Source organism: Bombus vosnesenskii, unplaced genomic scaffold (genome assembly GCF_011952255.1).
Source record: "Bombus vosnesenskii isolate JDL3184/JDL3185 unplaced genomic scaffold, Bvos_JDL3184-5_v1.1 scf7180000013272, whole genome shotgun sequence".
Classification (NCBI taxonomy): domain Eukaryota; kingdom Metazoa; phylum Arthropoda; class Insecta; order Hymenoptera; family Apidae; genus Bombus; species Bombus vosnesenskii.
Genome location: NW_022882930.1, coordinates 5,469,894 through 5,482,535, shown reverse-complemented (window position 1 = coordinate 5,482,535; position 12,642 = coordinate 5,469,894). Strand labels below are relative to the sequence as shown.

The window sequence follows — 12,642 nt, the reverse complement described above, 5'->3', positions numbered from 1 at the left end:
GTTCAAAAGACAAAAATATCTCACATTAATGTATCATATTTGCAACTACAAAAATAAACCCGGTGTAAAAGAAAATAAAATGTTTATAATAATACACGTGGTTTAAATATATTCTCTCCTTTAACCCTTTCGCTACGTATAGGCGGCATCCGCGTGACTACCTGTGGGGACGAGTGTCGCCTATAGACGACGTCAGCGGGATACCACTTAATTATGAGCCCCGCGCAACATGAACGCTTTCCGCCGCAGTGCTCCGTTCAGTACCGCTAGAAAAATTTAAACTTAAATTAAAATTTAAACTTTTAAAAATCACGCTTTAGCGTAATGCATGTTGCTTATTGATCAAACAACTTGTTTAAGGTAAGTGTACTTTATTATATTTCAAGAATGCATACGTTTGTGCATAGACTTATTTTTTGTGCAAAAATTACAGATTGTGAGAATATAGTACAAGTATTTGATAATTCAATAAAGAAAAATATTACACAACATATTACAGGATTACTGCTTGTTTATTCTGATTTTGTGATTCATTTAATCGAATCTTCAGAAGATGATGGATTTCGACTGTGTCACGAAGTACTTATTAACAATTCTGGCATAATGACGGATATTAAATGTTTGTACATACAAAATGATGCAAACAAAAGATTTTTTAAGAAATGGTATTTCCGGAGAATGAATGATGATGCATTAAAGAATGAGGAATTAGAAAGACTTGAGAGTAGCTTTGAAAATATTTGCTCTATATATGAAGTAATAATTTTAAATTTGTTTAAATTGTATATTGAATTATGGAATAAATGGAAATTGGAGAATTATGTGAGTATAGATCGTTGAATTGATTTTTAACGTATTTAAGGATTTAAATAAAGATGTAGTAAATTAAACAAAAATATTGTGGAATATATTTTTTACAGGAAAATTTTAATGAATATTTGGATTCAATAGCTGTAAACGGTCATTTGAACATTCCATCCAGGAGAAATGTAAAACTTGTACTTCAAAGTGTCTGGGGATATAACTTAACATCACTGGTAAAGGATTATTATAGTTTAAACTATGCCTCCAATTTTGACGATTATTCGTCAGTCTCCGAAATAATACAAGACATTGATTATAATTATAACAAATAAGGAAATGTTAGTTATATAATAAAATATACGTCGAAAGGAAATTGTGAACTATATATATCAATAAATTCTTAGTTAAATATATTATTATATTTATAATTATATTAAAAGTATTCATCTAATCATTTATGTATTATCCATATACTCAAGGTTATATTTATTTTATGGGCATGATAATTATTGTGAACAGATGTGGATCCTGATTTTTCTAATGAGAATAATTTAGGTTATGTATAGTAAGAAAAATGATTTTATCCTTCCAAATAAATATTACATACATGTATTTTTTAAATACTGACTTGCCATTTATGAAAGTATTTTATTATTTGTATAAAAAGTCCTATTTTCAATTTTTCAGTTGTTATTATGCTATTTACAGTCTATTAAGTACCAAGTTTAGAAAATAATGGACACTTCATCAAAAGGTAATAGTAATAATTTGGAACATGCTATAGCAGGAGGTGTTAGTGGTTTTGTAACACGATTTGCTTGTCAACCTTTCGATGTTGTGAAAATTAGATTTCAGGTAAAAGAACATATATCACAAGTAATACAACAACAATGTTTATAATGTTATACATAGACTTTAAAAAGAATTCTTTATCACTGTAGTTACAAGTTGAACCTATTGCTAACCATCATGTTAGTAAATATCACTCTTTACTACAAGCATTTTACTTAATATTTAAGGAAGAAGGTATTTCAGCTTTTTGGAAAGGACATGTACCTGCTCAATTACTATCAGTTATATATGGGACTAGCCAGGTAAATGTATATTTTATGAAACTTTCATGTAGCTTTTTAATTCTATTATATAATTCTTTCAGTTGAAATAAATATTATATAAAATAATCTCAAAAATTATTAATTTGTATTAGAGACATTATGGCTTTAAGTCTTACATCTGATACTGTATGTTGCATATTCTTGAAGTTTATAATTTATAAATTAAAACACAACAAAATTTAAGAAATATGAAAATATTTTTCCCTGAATAGGACAGTATCTACAAATTTTAAACAGTATCATTTGTAACACTGATCATTTGAATCTTGAATACCTTATCTAAATATGAAAATATTTTGAAGTTATTGTCAAAATATATAATTAAATATTAAAATGTTACAGTTTTATTCATATAATGTGCTTATGCATGAGTTTCATAATTTTTCATTACTAAATGAATGGAAATATTCAACAAAGTTTGTAGCTGGTGCAGGCGCTGGTTTTATAGCTACAACTGTATCATTTCCTTTCGATACATTAAGAACCAGATTAGTAGCACAATCAAATAATCATGTAATCTATAAAGGAATTTTTCATTCTTGCAGGCAAGTTAAATACTGTAAATACACCTTTCCATCGAATCAAACATTGTTTAATAAAATATATTTACAGCTGTATAATACGACATGAATCTCCAAAGGCTTTTTTTTATGGATTATTACCGACTGTATTGCAAATTGTGCCACATACAGGTTTACAATTTGCATTTTATGCATTTTTCAGTGATATGTATAAGAAATATTACAATGAAACTGATACTAGTTTTTTCAATTCTCTAATATCTGGTAGTACAGCTGGTCTATTAGCTAAAACTGCAGTATATCCGTTTGATCTTAGTAGGAAAAGGTTACAAATACAAGGATTCAAAAATGGTAGAAAAGGTTTTGGTACTTTTTTTGAATGTAAAGGACTTATAGATTGTTTAAAATTAACTATAAAAAAGGAAGGAGTAAAAGGACTATTTAAAGGTTTAGTACCATCTCAATTGAAAGCTAGTATGACAACGGCATTGCATTTTACGATATATGAGCAAAGCTTAATAGTATTAAAAGCCTTGAGGTATATTTCAGAAAAGTGAAGTTATTATAATGCTAGTTTTAATATTAAAAGAGTACAGTATATAATATTCTCTCCATACTGTCATATGTACAAAATAATTTATACATATATGTTAAGTGTATAATATGTATGTATAAACATATAATCATACTTGTATAAAGAATCAAGTTATAATGGTAAATAACAATCTAAGCTTAAAGCTGATTTAGTCTCTCCTCACAAATTTATTTTTGCTTCAGTAATTTATTTGTGATATTTAACTTAAGTTATATTTATAATTGAAGTGGAGCAGGCATTTCAGCTGGAGTTCCTTTCAAGACTGCTATAATATTTTTAGCAGTAATTATTGACATTTCTTCTCGCGTTTCTGTAGCAGCACTACCAATATGAGGTAATGCAACTGAAACATAAGTAAATCATTATTTTTATTATATATTTTACTACAGATAGATCTTAGTTAACTTACCACAGTTATCTAACTTTAAAAGTTCACTATCTAATGGAATAGGTTCAGGAGTCATAACATCTAAACCAGCAGCTCTGATTATTCCACTTTTTAAAGCTTCTATCAGAGCAGATTGATCAACAACCTCTCCTCTACTGACATTTATAAATATAGCAGATCTTTTCATTTTTTTAAATGTATTTTTGTTAAACATTTGTCTTGTATCTGGAGTTAAAGCTGTTGTTACAATTACAAAATCACTTTTTTCCAATAACATATCAAGTTCTACTTTTTCTCCTCCAAATTCGGATGCTTCCTGCTTAATACTCCTACTTGTATACAATATTTTAGCAGTGTTAAAGCTGTTAAGACATCTTGCTACTTGAATACCAATACGACCTAATCCTACTATTCCAACAGTTGATCCAGATAATCCTGGTCCACACATCCAAGTTGGTGACCATGCTTTCCATTCACCCCTATATAAATTATATTTGAAATAAAATGTATGTTTAATTACACGATTTAATAAATAAAAAAATATGTTCTGTTTTATACTTGTAAATGGCTCTGTTTGCTTCTATTAATCTTCTAGACGTAGCTAGTAATAATGCTACAGCCAATTCAGCTGTCGCATCTGTTAGAATACCAGGAGTATAACCAACTTTAATATTTCTCTTCTTCAAAGCTTGCAAATCTAAGTGGTCAACACCAACTGACATAGAAGCCACAACTTTTAATTGTGGTCCGGCGGCATTTAAAACTTCTTCATCTATTTTGTCTGTCAATAAACAATAAACTCCATCCATATTTTGTATTTTTGATAATAATACAGATTTAGGAATTGGTTCAGGTTTTTCCCATAGAACAACATCACACCTAAAATATAAAATAAAAAGAAATAGAAATATTAATAAACAGTTTTTTTCATTGCAAGCATGTATAAATCAAAGACAAAAATATAATATTGGCACGAAATGTTTGAGATGTTAAAGTATAACATTATACATATGTATCTTTACGTAAACGCAACTTCATAGAATAAGATATGAAAAATTGGGTAATGTGTTTTACATGACTTAAGAGAATGAAATGTATTTTAAGTGTTCTTTAAATATTAAAAATATACTCACTGTTCTTTAAGTAAATTTAACCCGGCAGCTGGAATGTCCGGGCGGGTGATCAAAACTTTTGGTCGACTCATCTTAACTGGACTAGATGTGACAAATTTTTGATTGTTACGTCTTAAAAGTTTGAAAGCAATTAAAAGTAGCGACCTTTGATTTGATTTCGTGTAGAAAGTGAAGTTAGATAAAGACATTTTTTATTAAATAGATGGTTGTTATTATCTTATATATTTGTTCAGTCTCGACTGAACAGAAACATCAAATACGGGAAAATATAACCTTTACTTATCATTAATTAAATATTTTAATCTTTTTTTATGATTTTAAAGTTCAAACAGATTACTATATAAATCCATATGTATGTTAATTGTAATTTCAATATCCTTTAGTGGTTCGAAAATGTTAGAAAACTGTCTTCTTTATTAAAAATAATACTTTTATTATTTTATTATTATATATAATTCCCAATTTATTTTGTATACCTTTTTGCTTTTATTTCGTATATCAAAAGTAATAACATGCATTGGGAGTTGTTCGATAACACGATATCAAGTTTTTATATGTGAGTAATAAAAGACATTTTCTGATGAAATGAGTAAACATAATAAAAAATAGAAAGTTTTATTATTTCCATTTTATTTCCGCAGGAAAACATAATATTTTATATATATACATCAATACTGTGCTGTGAATTATGTATGGTCCATATTCTTAAACATTAATATTTTAAAGTATAGATGATTTTGAGTTGTTATAATTTCTTTTAGCTGCTAAAATAGTATTTTTCATTAACATTACTACAGTCATAGGACCTACACCTCCTGGTACTGGAGTTATATGTCCAGCAATTGCCTGAACATTTTCAAAATCTACATCTCCTACTAATTTGTATTTATTGTCCATCTTTATTCTTGTAATCCCTACATCAATTACACATGCTCCTGGCTTTATCATTTCCTTAGTAATTAAGCCAGGAATACCAGCTGCAACGACTACCAAATCTGCCAATTTTGTAAATTTTTCTAATTCAGTATGGGGAGTATGGCGATGACATATTGTTGTAGTCATATCTAATGCACCTATTTCATCTGTGAATTAATTTGCTATTATGATTTCATCGACTTTTTTCCAATGTTACATTCTATATATATAAAATTTCATTGAATTTGCTATTTTACATTTTATTATTATATTTACGTTTTATACCTTTGCTGTCAGCATGTAAAAGTAATGCAATTGGTAACCCAACATGTTTAGATCTTCCCACTACCACTGCATTTTTTCCAAAAGTTTCAATATTGCTCCTAATTATTAATTCTTTTACAGCCAAAGCAGTTGCCGGAATAAACCTACTGTTATTTAATGCTAAATTACCCAAATTCTCTAAATGGAAACCATCAACATCTTTATTTGGTATAATTGCTTGACATATTTCATGTTCATTCATGTGTTTTGGTAATGGCAATTGCACGATAATCCCATCTACATTTTCATCTTTATTTAAATGATCAATTTCTTTAATAAGATCTTGCTGCGAATTATTTTCTTTTAAATGAATAACATAATTTTCAATTCCTGAGTTATCAATAAAATAAATATGTTAGACATGTATTCAATGTATCAATTACATCTATCGAAGTTGTTTAAACATTAGCGTTATTTTACCAATGAAGTTTGCAGCTTTCATTTTTCTTTCAACATATACTTTACTAGCTGGATCATTTCCAACCTTTATGGCTACGAGTTTAGGTCTCTTTCTATTATCATTTATCCAATCCTGAATAGTTGCTTTTAATTCATTTTGAATCTCATCAGCTATTTCTTTACCATTTATTATAACAGCTTTTTGTCTAAAAAAAATATATGTTATGTACCTCATATCGAGTCAATTAGAAAATTATATCATATTATATTATAACTTTTTAAATCTTTAAAAATTGAATATGTATTACTTACAAAATTTTTGAAGTATGTAATTGTCTCAAAGATCCATGTAAATTAATTCCTAAGACTTTCTTCCAGTGAAACATGTTTTAAGTATAAAATCGTTTATATATTTAATTATTTTATAGTAAAATATTTGATCATTTATATACATAACAATATATAAATTGTTACTTGTAGTACTTAACATAACATAATGTAATATAACATATATATATACTGTATTTTATGTAATTATAATTCGAAATTATGATATCTATCAGTTTTTATAAATAATGTGATAATGAAAAAACACAGTGAACCTGTTGTTGGTGAAAGTATACTAAATAGTTTGCAGCGATTACTGGTGAAAATCTTGCAATGTTTTGTAGTGAAAGGGAATGTTGATTTTTTACTTTCGAAACTAGTTTTGCCGGTACTGTTTTATTTGTAAAAAGAATTAACATTTAATCTATATTTTACATATTTATTTCAGGAAAATGACATTGTAATTTCACTTATATTATTTAAGAAAGTGATATATAATATCATAAACGAGATATAGAAATATTGCATATAAACTTTCTATGGGACTACTTTTCTTCAGGTAACGATAACGTTAATATACATATTTATACTATAGCAGACTGACTATAGCGATATTATAACAACAGTAACATTAATTTTACTTTCATCATTGACTAAGGATAAGATAGATCTGGCACTATATGAGTTTTCTTGCCTTACGTTCTAAAATACCGATTTGGGAAAAGCTTCTTATCAGTTTCGTGTCACATGTGACGATATCGATTCAGTATAGTACTGGTTTGAATAAAAACTAAAGTTTTGTATGAAATTAAATAAAATATAGAACAGGATATCCTATAATCAGAACGTAGTATAGAATTTTATGTTTTCACAATACTTCAGAAAGCATGACACACTATCAAAATATGGCGGACGTGTAGTTGGAGCTAGATGAAAAGAGAGTTTGCGTTTCGTCCCGGGACTACCGGTGGACTCGTCAGTAAGGCTATGCCCTGTAGTCCCAGCCTTAGACGTAGAGGGAGTTTTTCCGTGTTTCCTTACTTACCATTAAGTCATATGGTACGTTATCGATTCAGTGTAGAACTGGCACGTACAACGCTAGTAAGACGGTAGAATGTGTAATTAAATATCGCGATATTCGATTATTATCGATATAATTTTTGGCGGTCAATTTACGCGGGAATTCCACGAGCGATATTTTATCGTACGATATCGTTGTGATCGAGTACAATCATATGTCCATTTCGTTGTAATAGGAAAACAGTGAAAGACATGGTAGTATCGGGATCGCACGGTAAAATATCGCTCATGTGCATTCAGTCTTTATAGTATCGAAAGCAATAATTTTAAGAAGCTGGAAGTGCAGCAAAAAGATCCGTTATCCAGAAGTTATTAAATCAAAGTTAAAATCAATCGTGTTCAAGATTTATATTTGCATCATTGAATATCTCTACGATTTGAAGTAACAAGATGGGATAAGGTAAGGATAAACAAGTCAAGCAATCTTCAAAATAATTTATTAAAAATGTCGCATACTCGATATTCGAATCGGTAATCAATAATGGTATAATTAGTAACTATATGCATGTCGTGTGAGCATGTTTCCGGAGGTTCTGTTGAAATTTTTTACGTCTGACGGTGATCGATCCTCTTTCGTTCTCATTAACCATTCCATAGAAGTGTCTTTCAGACCAAACGATACGATCTTATTAATGTTAATCAATCAATTATCACGTTTACGTTATGAACAGTAATAGCTGTTAAAGTTCCTCACTTTAAACGTCACAGTAATGTTTCACAATTTGGATTAAAGTTCATTAATGCATTGAATTCATTTGTATGTCGAAAGTATCTCGTTAAGTGGGTAATGTAAGTACTCTTTCGTTTTACTTCACGTTCAATACATGTGATCGGCCTGATAGACGCATCTATAAACATTTTTAGGTAGTAGTACATCTTCGTAAACATGTACGGTGCACGAGCGCATGTGCACATATGTTATTGTCGGGCCTGTTCTTGATTCCACGCTCACCGTAAATTGGATAATTTATTCTTACATCGTAATGCATTCTTCCGTTTGTGTTTATGATTATTTTCTTGCAGTAATAGTGTCAGAAATCGAGAGTTTCGCTGTCTCGAGATATTGAGTGTATATTCCTTGTTGCATAATTTTGTATATTCGTGCCGTGGGCGATGTGTTAAAAAAAATTAGCGAATCGTTTAACTTCTATGTTAAGCTTTCGAACAATTTGGGTGCAAACTGTCGAGCGAATAGAAAGAAAAGAACCATCGTGCATAGAAAAAAAGAACGTTGAATGTAAGTATATAGATACATACATATCTATCGCGATGCGAACGAATCGTTCGAAAGGAATTTTAAACTCAAATATCGATATACCGACAGTCGGTAACATCCTGTTTCATAACAGATTCGCTCAACGTAGAATTATCCTACATTACAAAATCTGTTACTTATAACGTAGGAAAAAGTAAGACGAGGAAAGGAGGATATCGAATATCTTAAAAAAGAGAGTTACGCGAACGATTTACCAACTGCTATAAATGATCGTGTATGACTCTGCATGAAAACGACAGAGAAAGCGATACTTAATGCTTACTCGGTAATTTTCATCGCTCGAAGCGATGATTATTGCGGGGCGCCGAAGCGTTTCAAACAATAAGCGTTTTCGGCAGTCTTCGGGAAGAGTTCGGGAACTCGTACAACTTCTGTGCTACTAGATAAACCAGGCCTGTTCACAGGATATACTATAGTGTCCAAATCATTTCCCGCACTCTGTATCCATATAATTATCGTAGCATGTGAAAGTGCTCGATAACTCGATCGGTTAATTATATGTCGATTCTTCGACGAACAAAGTTAGAGCACAAAATGAGAAAACGATACCATTTCTAATTAATTTCTAATTAAGGAACTAAGTTTCACATACTAAGCAGAAACGTAGATGCGGAACTAGGATCTTGAATCTTGCTAGAGAGCTATAGCTTCCAATTCTTTTTTCTCTTATTTTGTACTGTAAATTTATCCTCTAAAGTATCGACACTACACGATATGATTACTTTTACGCTATACTATTTTTCGAGAAGATCACGAGACTATGACGAAGAATAAACGATTTGGGAATCCTATACGTGGACAGGCCTGAGATAAACGCTGTACAAGTCAGTTCGCGAAGTTTTACAAACTTCCTATTTACGTCACGCTTTCTCACTTTCCGGTTTTTCTCCCTTCTGTTTTACCGGTCGTTCGTTCATTTATATCACGCTTTCGTTTCTTTTTACCTACAACAGTTTATCGAGAAATCATTATTAAACTTAATCGTCTTGTGCAGTTTCTCGGTTCTTGCCATTATCGCTTCGGCAACACTTACGCTTACTTATGTACATAGAACCGCGCAAATTTTTGTCGATTCGATGCGCGCCTACCGGAAGTCGCTTATACTCGTTACATCGTCCATTCGTTTGTTCTCTCGTTCATCGTGTCTCAACGGAGACTGGTGTCAATCGAGGGGATAACAAGCGTTCTTTCGTTTCATTTCTAATTAATTATTCCCTGACGATACTTACAATGATATATTGCAGACGGAATCAAAGAAATACAAGCACGTATCCGCGAGAATACAATCAAACGAATATAGCTGTCTCTGTCAACCACTCTTAACATTTGAATATTTTTCATAAACGTAATCGTCAATTTCATATCGCGGAGATTAAAGTTGAAATATAAGACAAGTATCGTTAAAGCGCGAGAATAACGCCTGCTCTTAAACGTCGACCTTTCCTTCCTTAATACCAGCGCGCTCATGGATATGATTTTATATCGTAATTAATAACGTCTAATCCTCTACATAGTTACTCGTTTAACTTAGATCATCATCTAGAATTAGTTAAAACTCGTACGTGTATTTTACCTTTATTTACAATCGAGTCGTTCGTAATCTATTTACACGTACACCCGTACGCGGCCATCGGCCTGTAATCGCCACGAATTCTCAAATTCCGAAAGTTACGGTTTCAAAATTCAACGATCCGAACGATTCGAGAATTAAAGGGAAGAATATTCGAAGAAATTGACAACCCAGAACATTTTTTTTTTTACAAACATAACGTAATCTAAATACTTAAGCGTTCGAAAATATGGAAATTTAGACGAAAAGTTTCGTTTCCTAACGTATTTATCGTAGTTTCGCTTTTCATTTTAACACGTTCGCTGCGTACGAAGCACGTTCCAGTCGGTCTATACCTTCATTGTTGTGTATCCTAACGATTCGAAGTGACACGTGAACTGAAAATCCCGAAATTATGGAAAAGTATTTCATGCTAATTCCTATTAAACGCGTGTAATAAATAAAGATACGTATGACAATTTTTATTAACATGTACTCGCTGTACGAAAGGAAAAGTGGATTCAGAGAGCAGCGAACGTGTCAAGGCGTGAGAGCTGAACCGAATTTCGAGAAATTCGCGGAACACTCTTTGGTCGAATCTATAGCCAAGTGGTAAACGCGGAGCCAGCATGGTGTTCAGAGGATATGAGTTACTAGGGCCGGGTTGGTTTAACGTCGATGCGATTCCACGGCCGATGCCCTGACGCCGTGCGGGTGTCTCTAAACACGCGGGCCGCGTTTTCATGCGCGACGTCAATAAAGGTTCGCCGATAAATTGCACCGTGCGGCTGGTTCGTTTGCGTATGGGTTTGATCCGGTCGTGGCAATAAACCTTTACTGTCCTCGTGCACGTGAACAACGCGGTCCCATTAGGGAAAACGTACTTTTTTTTCCCCGCGCGTAATCTCGTTCATCGGCTGTCCGTATTCGATTCTCGTCTGGGAAGCTCGTGCTGGTTTTTGAAATATTAGAAATTCTGGCCGATTTACGCTTTTGCGCGATTTCCCAGTTTAACAGTTTATCGATATATACGACGAAGACGTTGTTTCCGTACGATAACGAGGAGTCGTTGGACTCGCGTTATCCGTCGTTGTTCGTCGAACAATTTGAAGAGAAGAGCGAAAAGAACGAATCGACGCGGAAAATTAATAGCTTGACGTCGGATTTGGACAAAGGTGCAATTCTGCTCGAAGGTCGCGGAACAAACGATTTAATGGCAATATTTGTACGAGTATATTCGGTAAAGCCGAATGGCAAAGGACAAGTGAAAACGACGATCGATATCGAGAAGAGAAGAAAATATCGAGAGGAATCTTAGAAAATTAGCTTCTATACCGCGTACCATCGAGCACGATGAACAAAGTTACGCGCCGGAAACGGTGATTGGCGACGAAGCCGCGAGGTACAGCGTTCGCAGAGGCTTCGGGCCTCTTCGAAGCGATCGTTTCGTCGCGATATTTTATCTCGTGAAAGTCACACTCGAGGGAAAAAGAGAACCGCACCGTTGATTCATCAGGCGGATTGTTCTTCTTCTTTTTTAATCTTCTCGAACCTATTGTCCGCGAGCACGCGACTCCTTTATTTCCTTTTATCAGACCGATTCTCCGGAAGCTTAAAGTTCTTCGACCGGGGCGTAGGTGGCAACCAAAACGAGAACTCGGCCGTGAGCGATCGTCTGGTAGTAAATCAAACAAGCTTCGCCATTCCGTGCGGAATCCTCTTGCGTATGGTTCAGAGGACTTTTCGACGTTGTCCTTCTTTCCTTTTCTCAGCTGCGGGATCTTCTCGGTTTCGTTATATGTATTTCGTATACCGATTTCGTTTTATCGTGAATCTCTCTTTTCTTGTTTCTTTCTCGTTCGTTTTCTCGGACAGATTATTGCTATTTCGTTAAACGTTCGATACGAGCAACCGATTCGTCGTAAATGATTGAAATTTTAAAGGCGATTATCTCTTCTTTGGCAGCCTTTTCGTGCGAAACGTTCCTTTTTTTTTCTCGTTCGATAATTTTTACTTTTCTAATGTCTGCGATCGGTGTTCGTTCTTCGCTGGTCGACCGAATCTCTCGAAAAATGCTTGAATCGCGTACAGATAAATGAAACGAAATGGCAGTGAACAGATATCACGTAACACTTTCGTCGTAAGAGCAACGATAGAACACGAAACTAAAGCGTCAGTCTTCGATTCTCTGGGGGTGTATCGCGGCGGCGAACCGG

The 12,642-nt window shown here is 32.8% G+C and overlaps 4 protein-coding genes across 8 annotated transcripts; 2 read left to right on the top strand and 2 right to left on the bottom strand.

The window, feature by feature from the left end:
- The first annotated feature begins 165 nt into the window (after nucleotides 1-165).
- Nucleotides 166-898, top strand: LOC117231485 (testis-expressed protein 47-like). The gene has a single exon (XM_033489967.1). It carries the CDS (start codon nucleotides 388-390, stop codon nucleotides 838-840), a length of 453 nt encoding a protein of 150 aa, XP_033345858.1. The 5' UTR covers nucleotides 166-387; the 3' UTR covers nucleotides 841-898.
- A 35-nt stretch (nucleotides 899-933) lies between these two features.
- Nucleotides 934-3,082, top strand: LOC117231483 (mitochondrial thiamine pyrophosphate carrier-like). Of its 5 annotated transcripts, none has more exons than XM_033489964.1 (5): nucleotides 934-1,037; nucleotides 1,492-1,659; nucleotides 1,746-1,898; nucleotides 2,262-2,464; nucleotides 2,532-3,082. In XM_033489964.1, exons 2-5 carry the CDS (start codon nucleotides 1,540-1,542, stop codon nucleotides 2,995-2,997), a joined length of 942 nt encoding a protein of 313 aa, XP_033345855.1. In that variant the 5' UTR covers nucleotides 934-1,037; nucleotides 1,492-1,539; the 3' UTR covers nucleotides 2,998-3,082. The 5 variants fall into 5 exon arrangements, with proteins under 5 accessions (XP_033345855.1, XP_033345853.1, XP_033345857.1 ...); XM_033489962.1 differs by having other exon boundaries at nucleotides 941-1,037; nucleotides 1,495-1,659; XM_033489966.1 differs by lacking the exon at nucleotides 934-1,037 and adding an exon at nucleotides 1,159-1,359 and having other exon boundaries at nucleotides 1,495-1,659.
- Nucleotides 3,083-3,177: 95 nt separating this feature from the next.
- On the bottom strand, nucleotides 3,178-4,823 carry LOC117231482 (glyoxylate reductase/hydroxypyruvate reductase). Its single transcript, XM_033489961.1, has 4 exons — nucleotides 4,557-4,823; nucleotides 3,982-4,302; nucleotides 3,445-3,902; nucleotides 3,178-3,378 (listed from the first exon to the last, which is right to left on the bottom strand). The coding sequence occupies exons 1-4, from the start codon at nucleotides 4,742-4,744 to the stop codon at nucleotides 3,251-3,253; spliced, it is 1,095 nt and encodes a 364-aa protein (XP_033345852.1). The 5' UTR covers nucleotides 4,745-4,823; the 3' UTR covers nucleotides 3,178-3,250.
- Nucleotides 4,824-5,189: 366 nt separating this feature from the next.
- LOC117231321 (bifunctional methylenetetrahydrofolate dehydrogenase/cyclohydrolase, mitochondrial) lies at nucleotides 5,190-7,471 on the bottom strand. Its single transcript, XM_033489674.1, has 4 exons — nucleotides 6,507-7,471; nucleotides 6,216-6,400; nucleotides 5,757-6,125; nucleotides 5,190-5,638 (listed from the first exon to the last, which is right to left on the bottom strand). The coding sequence occupies exons 1-4, from the start codon at nucleotides 6,578-6,580 to the stop codon at nucleotides 5,277-5,279; spliced, it is 990 nt and encodes a 329-aa protein (XP_033345565.1). The 5' UTR covers nucleotides 6,581-7,471; the 3' UTR covers nucleotides 5,190-5,276.
- Nucleotides 7,472-12,642: the final 5,171 nt, after the last annotated feature.

What these genes read in the sequence shown, in the direction of transcription:
- LOC117231483 (XM_033489964.1), top strand. Translation starts at nt 1,540, where the DNA reads ATGGACACTTCATCAAAAGGTAATAGTAATAATTTGGAACATGCTATA. An exon ending in TTGTGAAAATTAGATTTCAG is followed by an intron (nt 1,660 to 1,745) that starts GTAAAAGAACAT and finishes TTATCACTGTAG; the next exon opens with TTACAAGTTGAACCTATTGC. An exon ending in GGAATTTTTCATTCTTGCAG is followed by an intron (nt 2,465 to 2,531) that starts GCAAGTTAAATA and finishes ATATATTTACAG; the next exon opens with CTGTATAATACGACATGAAT.
- LOC117231485 (XM_033489967.1), top strand. Translation starts at nt 388, where the DNA reads ATGCATACGTTTGTGCATAGACTTATTTTTTGTGCAAAAATTACAGAT.
- LOC117231482 (XM_033489961.1), bottom strand. Translation starts at nt 4,744, where the DNA reads ATGTCTTTATCTAACTTCACTTTCTACACGAAATCAAATCAAAGGTCG. An exon ending in TTAAATTTACTTAAAGAACA is followed by an intron (nt 4,303 to 4,556) that starts GTGAGTATATTT and finishes TTTATATTTTAG; the next exon opens with GTGTGATGTTGTTCTATGGG. An exon ending in GCAAACAGAGCCATTTACAA is followed by an intron (nt 3,903 to 3,981) that starts GTATAAAACAGA and finishes TAATTTATATAG; the next exon opens with GGGTGAATGGAAAGCATGGT.
- LOC117231321 (XM_033489674.1), bottom strand. Translation starts at nt 6,580, where the DNA reads ATGTTTCACTGGAAGAAAGTCTTAGGAATTAATTTACATGGATCTTTG. An exon ending in GAAAGCTGCAAACTTCATTG is followed by an intron (nt 6,126 to 6,215) that starts GTAAAATAACGC and finishes TTGATAACTCAG; the next exon opens with GAATTGAAAATTATGTTATT. An exon ending in TTTACATGCTGACAGCAAAG is followed by an intron (nt 5,639 to 5,756) that starts GTATAAAACGTA and finishes ATTAATTCACAG; the next exon opens with ATGAAATAGGTGCATTAGAT.